This window comes from Bemisia tabaci, chromosome 3, assembly GCF_918797505.1.
Source record: "Bemisia tabaci chromosome 3, PGI_BMITA_v3".
NCBI classification, from domain to species: domain Eukaryota; kingdom Metazoa; phylum Arthropoda; class Insecta; order Hemiptera; family Aleyrodidae; genus Bemisia; species Bemisia tabaci.
In genome coordinates this window covers 32,503,425-32,516,312 of record NC_092795.1, presented here as the reverse complement: position 1 = coordinate 32,516,312, position 12,888 = coordinate 32,503,425, and the positions used below count along the sequence as shown (strand labels likewise).

General features: G+C 35.8%; 1 protein-coding gene across 1 annotated transcript in view; it reads right to left on the bottom strand.

Annotated features, from left to right (window-relative positions):
* Positions 1-12,888, bottom strand: part of ry (xanthine dehydrogenase rosy) — a 35,568-nt gene that overhangs the window by 842 nt on the left and 21,838 nt on the right. Inside the window, exons 8-21 of the mRNA XM_072298191.1 lie at positions 11,946-12,550; positions 10,814-11,206; positions 10,259-10,378; positions 9,396-9,620; positions 8,601-8,734; positions 7,513-7,687; positions 6,422-6,613; positions 5,771-5,916; positions 4,925-5,102; positions 4,012-4,140; positions 3,080-3,207; positions 2,233-2,335; positions 1,653-1,907; positions 145-312 (exon numbers count right to left, since the gene is read on the bottom strand). Coding sequence (XP_072154292.1) covers positions 145-312; positions 1,653-1,907; positions 2,233-2,335; positions 3,080-3,207; positions 4,012-4,140; positions 4,925-5,102; positions 5,771-5,916; positions 6,422-6,613; positions 7,513-7,687; positions 8,601-8,734; positions 9,396-9,620; positions 10,259-10,378; positions 10,814-11,206; positions 11,946-12,550 — 2,951 coding nt within the window. The remainder of the gene's footprint in view (positions 1-144; positions 313-1,652; positions 1,908-2,232; positions 2,336-3,079; positions 3,208-4,011; positions 4,141-4,924; positions 5,103-5,770; positions 5,917-6,421; positions 6,614-7,512; positions 7,688-8,600; positions 8,735-9,395; positions 9,621-10,258; positions 10,379-10,813; positions 11,207-11,945; positions 12,551-12,888) is intronic.

The window sequence follows — 12,888 nt, the reverse complement described above, 5'->3', positions numbered from 1 at the left end:
AGCAGAAATTTATTTTAAAGTAGAGGAAACACTGAAGCATAATAGGAATTCAATGTATAAAAAATAGTTTTACCATGCAATTATAAGGCAACGTTCAGATGCAAATTAGATAAATTAAAAATGAAGGAATAGAGATAAACTTACTTTGGCTGTGATTTCATCCAGGCACGCCATTCGAATGCGGGCAGAGGTTGCAGGTGCATCCAACTTGAAGTACTCTTCATTCCCTGCGTCTTTCCTTGCAGCTTTTATCGCCTCCTTGATGGCGAAAAATACAGACGATGCCAAAAACAGAGGTGGTTCTCCAACAGCCTACAGAAAAGATTCGATTTGTATTGAATGTAGCAAGAGTTTCAGAGAAATTCTTTAAAATTTATGACTACAAGCGAACCCGTCAAAGGGCGTTTAACACATCACTTGGACGTATTTCTGTCAAACGGAACTATGTGCATTATGCCGTTAGCCCTGTTATGCATACATCCTCATGGGTCTCGGGGCTCATATCTTAATGCACATAATTCCGTTTAGTAGAAATACGTCCAATTGATGAGCTTGTCTTATTACCAATGGCTTTCACAACGAAAAGGGGAAAAACAATTTGCCTTCTTCCTGAAAAAAAGCCTGCATCTATACAATATGGTAAACCACTGTTCATTCATGAATTGATTGGCACTGTTTTTCGCCAGCTGGCAAGAATCGATACCTGGTTTCCCCATTTGCCAGCCTTGGTTAGAAAATTTCATTGGTAGTTAAGTAGAATTACAAAACTAAAAATAATTGGCACCATCTTTCAGCTGTGGCATTTCCTATAAAATTTTAAGCTTTGATAGGAAAAAAGGTTATGGTCTATGCCAAGTGCTTGATACGGATGAAAGTGGATTAACCACAGATTCTCAGAAAATGCTCCAAAAATAAAATTTAAATCAAAGTTTCAGGCAGTTTTTGCATCCAAAGGCTCAAAAAATAATCCTACAAGTGGAGGTGCTGATATCTTTTGACTTTAAAGTCTCTTATCCAGTGGACGGTCACATTTTAACAGGGTTGCCACATTCAGGGAAAACCGGGAAATGTCAGGGAAAATTTGTTAAATCATCTTCATTTACTTTCGAAAATGGGTGTGAGGTTTCGCACAACAAATTTTGCCTGAAAACTATTTTCAATTATGCCTTCTTAACCATCTATCACATCTTCAATTGGACGTATTTCTGTTAAACGGAACTAAGCGCCAAATTGAGTTCTTTTTGAGGATTTTCGAATCCCGGATAGTGCATTCTATCAAACAGAACTAAACGCCATGGAAAAGCATTGCGAGTATAGGACAAAACTAGCATCGCATTCTGCAACATCAGCCAATCCAAGCCCCCCTCTCCCTTCCTCCCCCAATGGCGCTTAGTTCTGTTTGATAGAAATACGTCAAATTGTCAGGAAATTTCATCAAAATGTGTCGGAGAAATGTCAGGGAATTTCGTTTTCTAAATTCTGTGGCAATCCTGAAAATCTCTGAGTTTTTGGGTAGCTTTGGGTTCCTCTGAACACTCACTGAAAGGCTGATTCAACTAATTTTAATATCATGTTTATGAGAGTTGCGGGTTGCTGCCCACTGAAGGAATATATTTTCATAGCAGACAAGAAGAAAGTCAGAAGAAATATACCTTGGATGAGTAGACAGCGCGAGGGTTGGGTGCTCCTTTGAGCAGAGATACATTGAACTCTGCTGGGATGTCGGCAAACCCAGGTATTTTGTAAGCTCCAGGTCCTCGAGTGTAGAGGAATCCTGAGGGGGATGTCATAAGCTCTTCCATCACAAACAAACCGTAGCCTTGCATGAAGCCTCCTTCCACCTGACCGATGTCAATGGCTGGATTTAAGCTCTCACCCAAGTCCATTACAATGTCCGTCCTCAACACCTTTAGAAAAACAATTCAAGAGTTATGTATTGGCCTTAAAATTGATTTATTCTTCTTCGCCATAGTGTCTTCGAACTTAGGAGGGAAATTCTCATGCTTTTTTTGATTTCTTGTGATTGAGTCGAAAAAAAAAAAAAAATCCTCCAACTTTTATAAGTTTTGTAAAAATATACAAATTCGAGTCTTGGTGATATTATTCATGATTATTATTTTTCAATACAAATTTGTTGTTGTGCTAAGATTTTTCACAATGATTGCCCGAATGAAGAAGATGATATTATAGTGCAATAGCAAAAATTAAAGAAGAATCTACTTCCTTGCGTACCTGGTGATCCCCTGTGAGGCAGTCGATTTCAACTTCGGCACACGCAACACCGTATACAAAGTAGTTAAAGTAGTTTTCGGTTCCATGACCAATGTCTGGAGTCCTAGAAAAGCGAAAGTGTAAAATGAAAAGGAAGGGATGGAAAAAAGCACTGAAGCGGAATCTCCTGACAAATTCAGAAATCAAGAGAAACGAAATAGGGAATATTCTAAACAGGGTCTATTTTTGACTCAAAATAAACGAAGTCTATTTTGGACTCCCTGTACAGTATTGTTTTGCGTTTAATTTGGATTTATAGGTGTTGTTTGAATTAACCCATATGAGCCTAATTTGAAAAGGATTGATCCTAAATCCTTGCACTGGAGATTCTACATGAACTTTTGGGAGTCAACAGAAAATAGAATCAGGTAATCAAATAGGGCTCAGTAACATAAAATTTTAAAAAAAAGAACAGAATGAAAAACTTGGACCCCTAAATTTGTCTTAGAAAAGAACTAAAATCTATTAAGACTCCTCAGAATCATTTGAGAGTTTGATACTTAATTTGTGACCAAATACGTGTCCATCTCACTGTGTGTGAAGGAAGAGCAGTATTTAACTCAACATTTTGGTACAGAATTCAAAAATTCAAAATTTTAAGGTATTTTTATGAAAATAGCCTCGGTCGATATTATTTGTTCTGCAGCACATCAAGTATCATTTTACAGTTGTTTGAAACAAAACCCTGGAAGTACCGCCATACTAAAATTTTCTTGTGATTTGGAAGTTTCGTTGGTATATGCTTTTTTCACTATCGACTAAATAGAAAAAACGAAGGTATGGGTTTAGGGGGAATGTCATCACTTACTTGTAAAATCCACTGGCGGCAAGGCTAACTCTATCAAAGAATGCATCATGAACCCAAGTTTTCCAGTCAGCATCAGGTTTTGCTTTTTTATACGGTTTCAAACGTTCCATGATCTGATTGCATGCATCCTGTTAAACAAGGCAAAAATTCAAAATTTAAGCTAGCTAGGGAGGTGAGTAATAATATAATAAAAAAAATATATTTAGAGGTTGTTTTGATACATCAAAATTTTCGAAGGAAAAATATAAAATGGTGAATAAACAATTAAAAGTTTGGAAACCTCACATCACTACTTAAATCTCTAATAAAGCAAGAGAAGATTGGACGAGCAAAAGCCATTCCAAAGCTCAGAAAATCCTGTAAAATTTTGCTAATTGTCTCAACTTGATGTACACGTGTGATGTTTTGAGTCATTAATTCAGAATTTGAACTTTTTGCATTTTAAAGTTAAAAATATTTCCAGCAGTCGCAGAGAGGCTGAGAGCAAGAGAAAAAAAAATAAAGAAAAAACTGCTAAAACAGATTGATGACACCTATCAAAAGTCAATTGAGGAGCTTTGAGAACAAGGAGCAGAAGTGCAATTTTGGAAAAAATAGAGGTATTGATGATTTCAAATAAGACTAGTCTTAATGCATATTTTGCGAAAAATTTGCTCACAAATTCCAATTTTTAAGCATCAAAAGTCAGTTTGAACTTTCTCTTCACCATAAGAATCCATGTAATTTCGAAACTTTCAACACATATTTCTCAAAATAGCAAAAGCTGCACTTTTCTTCCTTGTCCTCCAGGTCCCTCAATTAGCATTAACAGCATTACAGTATAAAAATTCAGAATCGTAATTTCGGGCCACTCTTGTATTGAACTACTAGAGTCAGGAAATATGATCTCCGCTTTGAGGATAATCTGATGAAGTTGATAATTCATTACATACTATTATAGCCATCCCATTCAAATCGGAGCCACAGCTAGCTGCAGTTGCGGATGTGTTGGGCACTTTGTCTGTAGATGTTTCTGAAATGTGAATGAGAGATACAGGAATATCCAAACATCTGCTTGCAACCTTGAAAACAAAAGTATCTTCATTAGTGAAAATTCACAATGCTTTGCATCGATAGCTTTATAGACAACTGCCTGAAAAAATGAAATAATGTATTATTGCTAGAATAAAGTTAAGGTTGTTTTCATAGATTGTTGCTTAGGCAGACTATACGATCCAATTAAAAAAAAGGGTATATATTTTGACATTTATAACAATGTTGGACTTTTTGTGATCGAACTTTTCCTTAATGGTATATTGCATTGATGAAGTCAAAAATAAATATGTTGGCAGTAAGGGAATTTAGAGCAGGTTGAGATGGAAATTTTGGTTACAAGCTTAAAATTGAGGCAAAGTGGCCTTAGCACCCTTCAAATTGTGACCTGAGGTTGTATGCTCATGATAACTCAAACCTGATGGAACTTCCAAAAAGAAGAGGATAATGGGTTGAGTTTAAAAGAATAGAGTGTTATTCCGACAAAATTCATCCTGATTTAAAATTTTATCTGCAAGGACATAAATAGGCGGCTATGAGTAAAAAAAAATGTGTTATTTTTTACTTGTACCTCCTTTGTTAATGGAAGAGGTTGAAATTCACAAAAGAGGGAACTAAGTAAAAATAATTGAAATTGTTATGGAATGTCTTTAAATTTTTCAAAAATTGCAAGTATAATTGTCAACCCTTAAAGTTATGTTTTGACCTGTATCCTTCTGCACCTGTATGCTTCTTGCACCAATGAGTCATGCCTCAGTTGAGGATCCCGCAATTAGTTATTTCATTTTGTCAAAATTCCAGAGAAAAATTTACCTGTATCATTTTGGTATGAAGACCTTGTCCCATCTCAGTGCCTCCATGTGAAATAAGGACTGATCCATCTGCGTAAACTAAAACAAAGGCTCCTGATTGGTTCAGAAACAGAGTTTCAAAGGCTATTCCAAAAGCGGTAGGCGTTAGAGTGATTCCGCGCTTATGCCACCGATTTTGTCTGAAATCATACAACTAATTTAATATTTGAATTTTTAAAAAGGTTCATTATTATTCATCAACGGCTCAAGAAAAAATGAAAGTAGACTTTCCACTTTATTCCTATTTTTTACGACAGAATGGCAAATACTTCTGTAAACTACAGTAATACTGTTTTGTGATACTGTTACAGTAGTTCTGTAATACTTTCTGTCTAAGTATAGAAGTTGACCATGATGGAAATATAAAGAGCTCGATGCAAAAAAGGCTTTTTTCGCCCCCCCCCCCCCCTCTGGAATTTCTTCAAACTTTATCTATTGATTACTTATACTTGAGCGCTTTTTTCCCAAATTTTCAGACCTCCAAATTGGGGTTTTTTTAAATCAGATTGAATGTTCAAACCGCACAAAATGAGTTTTTAGGGATGCTTGAGGGTCGCTGAGTTTAGAAATTACTGATACTTCCAAAAAATTCACTTTTCTAAAATTAGAGCTCCGTACAGGCCCACTGAGCAGCCAATCGGCGCTTGGTGGGCCTCTACAGTAGCGCTTTGAAAGCGCTGAAAAATGATTAAATGGTAAAAAAAAAAACCAAAAGGAGGCTACCTTATCTCTGGTTGGATCTCATGTAAAAAACTTTATAACTTTATAAAATCATTGAAAGCCGAGAGAAAGGGATGAGAGTGCTTACTTATTGAATTCTTCAACAGCGATTCTACGATTTTTGTAGTCGGACGTTTCAACTACTTCATCCCAGCAGCGCTGCAGGGTGTTTCGTTTCAGTACTTGCTTGAAATGAGTTAAATCGTTTTCTTTGTAAAAATTCAGTAGGGCAATCTGAAATGATTCATTGAAAATAATTTTAAAATTAAGTATTAAAGAGACAGCATGATCAATGAAGCTCCATCTCCTACTAGAGGTTACCAAGCAAAAAAATTCAACAGTCAGTGTAATACAAACCTAATAATTATTTAAATCTAATATTTCAAATTTTTGACATTGTTAGTCATGTGACCTTCAGGGCTGTTAGTTGGTTGAAAAGTAAGAACCTCTTCAATCGATCAAAGTTAATGATTTCGTCATAAAACTTTTTTTGACGAGAATGTAAAATGTTACAGAATGGAACATAATCGAACAAAACGAAACTAAATGGGATGAGATATTTGCAAAAAAAATGGAATGGATAGGACTTCAACTGCAAAACGGCGGAAACCTGCAAACTGCAGCACCTGATACTTCAGAGAAATAAAGGAAGCAATCTCAAAGAGAGAAAGAGAAGTCTGGATCACAAAAAATGAAAATAAGGACAAAATTATGATACCTACTAAAGTGAACATCTCACCTCGTTGAAATCTTTTTTGAGAAATTCTGCCATGTGCCTAATCATGTTTTCACCGACAAACATGCCTTGGGGTCCTCCAAAGCCTCTGAATGCTGTATTTGAAGGAATGTTTGTCCTACAAAGATACCCTTTTATTGATACATTGGGCACTTTGTAGCAATTCTCATAGTGCATCATTGCTCTGTTCATTACCTAGATAATTGTAAACAAACAAAGGTCAATAAATGAATGAGACTTTAAGTTTTGATTAAAGAAAAAGCGAAAGTTACAAATTAAAGCTGAATTAAGATAAAAGAAATAGCTGGCTTTTATGAAATGATGAATAATCAGTCTAGTAGAGAAGTTGTAAATTTTGAAGGAAGGAAGGAAAGTTTACAGTGATTGTTCTCTGTGACTGGAAAAACTAAGCACATCTGAATTAAGTTAATTGATAATATTGATTACCATGTGTTCTGAGAATAGCAATTGTAGTTTTTGAGAATCATCAAAATGTCTCAAGTTTCCCTTGACACAAACACGCAATTGGATGGATTAAACTGAAATCAACTTTACTACCATACCATTCCCACAATTTTCTCTCATTTTTTTTTTTAAATTAGAGCAACATAATGCTTTGAAAGTTGTTGTAAAGTTCTCCTAACTTATGAAGGGTTTACTTATCAAATGCCATTACAGAATGTTGCTTAGTTTTTTGACTGAACCATTAAACTTCAGAGACTTAAACGGCTTTTAATGCAATTCCACTGATTATCATGAGAACCATTTGTTCATAAAGGAGATAACCAATCATTTCATGCTGAAATTAATATTGCCTACTCAGTTTTAGTAAGTCTCAAAATCAAGAGACTAAAACAATACTAACTTGTTCTGACAATGAACTTTATGATCAATATTTTCGAAACTACCAACATGAGCCAACATTGCGAGAATTCATTTTGAATTTTCAGTCGCTGATTTTTCTGACTAAAGAAAAAACCAATTTTTCATTGCTGATTTTCTGTGAAGAGCTTGTTTAAGTGACGCCTACAGCTTCAATCTTCAGATTGTTCAACGATTGAAAAAAAATAAACGGACGGTAATGTGCAACTTACAGCCGTAGAGAGATCAAAAGACATGCCGGCATTACAATAGAGAGTGATATCGACAGCTACTATTTTGCCTTCTTTTGTAAACCCTATTTTATACCTCGATAGAAAAGGATGTCTTTGTCCTGTCATCACAATGTCTTCATCTCTGTCCATCATACATCTAACAGGTCGCTGCAATCTGCAAATAAAAACTCCTTGATAGCAGTTTGAAGGTGAACTTGAAAGGAAACATTTTAGAGAAGAAATGAAGTCTCAAACTGATTGCCCAATTAAGATAAATGATATGTACTTCGAAAATGAAATAATAGCACACAAAAATAAAAATAAACTTATGCCACGATTAACGTGTCTCCAACTTTCTTCCCTAGCTTTGTGTTTAATGAGTAAAACAAAATATTTTTGTATAATTAGAGATCACTCATGGAAAGACAAAAGAAAAAAACAACATTTTTGTGCAATGACAATTACACGGTGGTCATCTAGAAAAACATGTAAACCTGCCTTGTTGCAAACCGAGATAAGTGGTTCTGAAGTTTCATCATTGGTTTATGAAGAAATAGGAGTATTCATGCATCTGGATGAAATTTATCTCAGATCAGATAGATTTGGAGCTTATCTACAGTATTTCAGATGAACCTAATTGGATTTGAAGTCATTAAACAACTGCAGGTCATTCTAAATCATAAAATTAGCACAAAATTTTGAAGAATTGCCATCAGAATTTTGCGCTAAAACTAAATTCTAACGCCAAAATGATGTCTTGCCTGCTGCTAAAAAATTCAGTCGAGGTATCAGAGATTTTATGGACAGGAGGAAATGTAACCATTGTCTTTCGATTAAAAGACACAAGTTGTAAGCCTCTCTCCACTACATAAAAGAGAGTGTCTGAGAGCAGCGGAGTTATTGCCGCCAGGACTGATGTTTTGCCCTTCCATGAGTTTAATCTTGACTTTACTGGCTTAGTCCAGGAGGTAAAACTAGCTCTCACGATTTGTCTAACCTTAGCTTCGGTAAGTGTTCGTTTTTCTTTTCATTCATCTGAAAAGAAAGAAATCTGGTACACGTATACTGGGTCTTACAGTTAGGCTCACCTATGCGCGGCAACAGCACATGGAATGGACACCAAACTAGGTCGAGATTCTTTACCTCCAAATCCTCCTCCCATTCGTTTCACACGACAAACAATACGATTGTCAGGGACGCCTAAAACATGTGCGATCAAGTGCTGCAAAATAAATCAAAACTAAAATAAAAATTCCATAAAGAGGCAGAATTGAACCTTCAAATTCATATTCTTTAATCACAAGTTAGGTGAGGTGGTCGAACTGTACCCAAATTAGGAAGAGAAGTGAACTTACAACACATTTTCTGTGTAGTTGTAGATAGTAGTGCTACAAAAACTTAGCAACTTTACACTTAAATAACAGCTGGTTTATTGTCAATCCTTAATAAGTGTGAACACATCAAAATCGAGGATTTATTATGAATTAAAGATATTCCGCAGCTAGGTAAACTTCTCATTATTTTGTTTCACAACTTCAAACTTGCGTCTGAATTTTATCTTAGGATTTGTGCATTGTTTAAAGATTTATTCGTGGTTAAAATTCTTTGACTAGAGTGCCATTAAATTGAATGTTTTTTTTCTAAAATTAATTGCAAGGGTATTGCATGAATATGTAGTCGAAAAAATATCAAATTCCCTCTTAGAAGTTGATATAGTCTTAAAAAATGTTCGAACAAAACAAAAATTTTGGCATGTAATTGAATTAGAGTTCAACACAGAATTATGGTTCCATAATAAAAATTACCCCCCCCCCCCCACCCCAAAAAAAATAAGAGCTTTTCTGAAAGAAATCAAATCTGTGAAGGTTAGGATTCAAAGATACCTGTATTTCAGTGGGATGTTGTGAAGAGGTGAGGACATCCAGCTCATCATCTTCACGTTTGGGAACTACCAGTGCGCAATGAGTTTCCAAGTAGAAATGCTCTTGTCCTCCGCTCCGCACTTCACCTGTCAGTACATGGTCGGCAGTTGCGAAAGCTGACTCTGGGTCTCCGTAAACCAGTCCCTGTGGCGGATCTTTGAAGAAGGATTTTGCTGCTATGGCATCCTGTTAATACACGTGAATAAGACGCAGACGAATTAGTAGGATTGTGACTCAAGTGTAGTAAGAAACATCATGTCAAGTACTGTCAACCTGCTGTCTATTCTTAGTTGACAGCTGTCTATTTTTTTTTATTATTAATTCTTTTTCGACCTAGGATTATTCCTTCAATTATAAATTTAATCAAGATATGGACTGTACTCAGTGCAAAGGAACTAATGGTCTTGTGATATTGTTAAGATTACGTATTTTAAGTTATCAACCAGAGCACCGAAAAATAAGATTCATAAAATAATTCTCTCATTTGGTAAATACTTTCTTTGCATAAAAGCAAAAAAGTTTAAGTTTACAGGTTTTTTCTACAAGATAAAAGAAGTTGCAAAATCCACCGTCTCTTACACCAAGAAATGTATCTTATGTGCCATAAATTCTTCAAGTCTTTTCATAATTTTTCATTAATCAATCTGAGGTTTGTTTTAAGCAGCCATGAACCTCCCATTTGCCTGTAATGTTTCTTCGCCTGTAATTGCCTTTAAATTTTTTGACAATAATTTCACAGGCAATAATTCATTCATGTCAGTACAAGATAGTTACCTGGATAGAAAAATAAGCAAATAGCATCAATTTTGAAATGAACAGCTTACCTCTATTGTAATAATTGGCTCCAAGTCTTCATATTCCACTTTAACTAAACGAGCTGCTCTTTGCGCTAGAACCTGGGTATCAGCAACAACAACTCCAATTGTCTGACCCTGACAAAGAACCTGAAGAGAAAATGTAAAACAAATTAATTAAAATGATAGTGGCCCAAGGACTTTAATGTATGATTATAAAATGCTGCATCCTCAGCATTTGATTTTAACTGATGATATCTGTTACTGTTTACATCTATTTGCAAGGAATACAGAGGATTCCCTACGTTGAAAATTACAGTGAATAATGAAAATTATGACGGTTGAAAATTACAGTGAAAAATGAAAATTATGACTGTTGAAAATTACGAACTAACTCACCAATTTTCTTAACCATTAATAGCACAACCGTTTCAAGGGGTGCAGAAAATACCGAATCTTGTGATTCTCGAATTGCAGAAAACGCGAGGCTAATACTGGTTGAGAGGAAAGTCAAACTTTTTTAATTCTTTTATTTAACTTCACAAAAATTAAAATACACAATGACATATTTTCAAGGACTCTTACCTTATCCCTGGCAAAAACATCTTCATCGAAAAATATGGCACCAACTTTATTGCGATCGCCTGGCAAATCTTTCTCTGAGAAAAATGCATGGACTCCCTTCAGTGCTAACGCAGGTGATGGATCCACGTTCAACAGCTTGGCATGAGCACGACTGGAGATAACAAATGCCAGATAGAGTTCTTGCTCGTTGCGGGGAATGTCATCGCAGTAGATAGCTTCACCCGCTGCCTGCTTAAAAGCAGACATGTGAACAATGGGCCTTCCAACCAGGTCATTGCGAGTCTCATTGGGACGCTTCTCAAAGTATTGTGAGGACTTTGGAGTCAGGGTATGGAATGTCTTGACTCCACTTGCCTCTTTTGATGGGATTGGGATGCTTAGCTCATTGCACACCTGTGATTTAAAACAATTTATACAAATGTTGCAAAAAAGAGGAGAAAGAGTGAATTTTGAATAGCAAACTTTCTTAAATAATGCACAAAAAATAAAAATTTTACTGTTAGTTTTTCGAAAAAACAATAGCGCATTTTTACTTCAGTGTATTCAGTTTTATTGTTAGATAAATGAAAATATCAAAACCATTAAAAACATTTGTTTCATGATGTGTAGAGGCATCTTTATTGCGAGGCACCAAAAGTTCAGACTACTCATTAGTGATACTAAAAATCTAGAACACAATTACTCATTAGTCTAAAAATGTTTTTCCTATCTTCAACGCGTTTTGGCTATCCAGCCATCGTTTGGGATGCAACAGATGATGGCTGGATAGCCAAAATGCATTGCAGTTAGAAAAACAAAATTTATATACTAATGAGATATTGTGTTTAAGATATCTGGTTTTGAACCCTAAAAATTAATCGTCACTGAGTACCTACTGACTCACTTCTCATCGGTGTAAAAATAGTGGCATTGATTATTTGAGGTATTTTCTTGGCAGACACAAGAGATCCACTCTTTTCTCTATATCATCATACAATTTTGATATTAGTAGAAAGTACTGGATTCTGTCTCTCATTTTCTTACCAAATCAAACTGTCTTCTTCTGGTTAGTTTCCCAGATCAGCGCCTCTTTTTTGACTAAAAATGTGAATCTTTCAATAAAAATACTGACAGCTTGCAGGTCAAAACTTACCGTTAAGTAGAACTTGAAGAAGAGGCTGAGCGTCAAAGAACGCCGGTACTGAATCATACCCCCAGGAGCACCAGGATCCAGGGGCAGATCATCCATAAGCAGTGAATATGCCTCATTCAACATGTCTCTATCCCACTTCTTGCCAATGAGCTGCTGAGAGGTCTTCTTGGCAATAGTAGTGACTGGCGCCACACCACCGTACACAATTCTGAGACCATCAATGCAGTTGTTTTCATCAAGCTCCAAACTGAAGGCAGCGTTGACGATGGATATATCGTCATCCCGGCGCCGCGCCTGTTTATAGGCGCGGAAGTGATGCCGCTGAGTGGTGTATGGGATAATGATTGACTTGAGGATCTCGTCTGGGGCTATGACATTACGTCGGTAGCCTGTGAAGAATTTCTCGTCCATTGTTACGTGGCGTACGCCCCGCGTCTTACTCTCTACTACCAGCTGGCAGTTGGCTGCCATGAGGATTGGGTTCAGATCTGAGATAGGACTGCCAGTCATGATGTTCCCTCCTATGGCTGCTACATTTCTAATCTGCTTTCCCGCAAACCAGTGTAACATTTTGACGATTGCCTTAAAGATTTTTGTCTTATAGCCTGTAACACAGCATAAATATTAGACACTTACAACAAAGAATTCATTTAAATGTTGCTTCTATTTCTTGCAAATTTTTTTTTTATCATATCAAATATACAGATGAATGCAAACTGTTTTTTTTTTTCCTTTTTTCTTTTTAGTTTGGTATGATTATTTGAGAGTAACATGGAAAACTTGACAGTTTTTCTTGCAGTTGATAAGTAAGTAATTGTTTTCAGAGAAAAACAAGAAGTCTTCAAGAAGTAAGTCTGTAACATCAATTTAAATTCGGTACTTAGGACCCTTGTTGTGACAAAAATTATGAAATTGAACCAACTCAGAAAATTGCTTGCAGTTT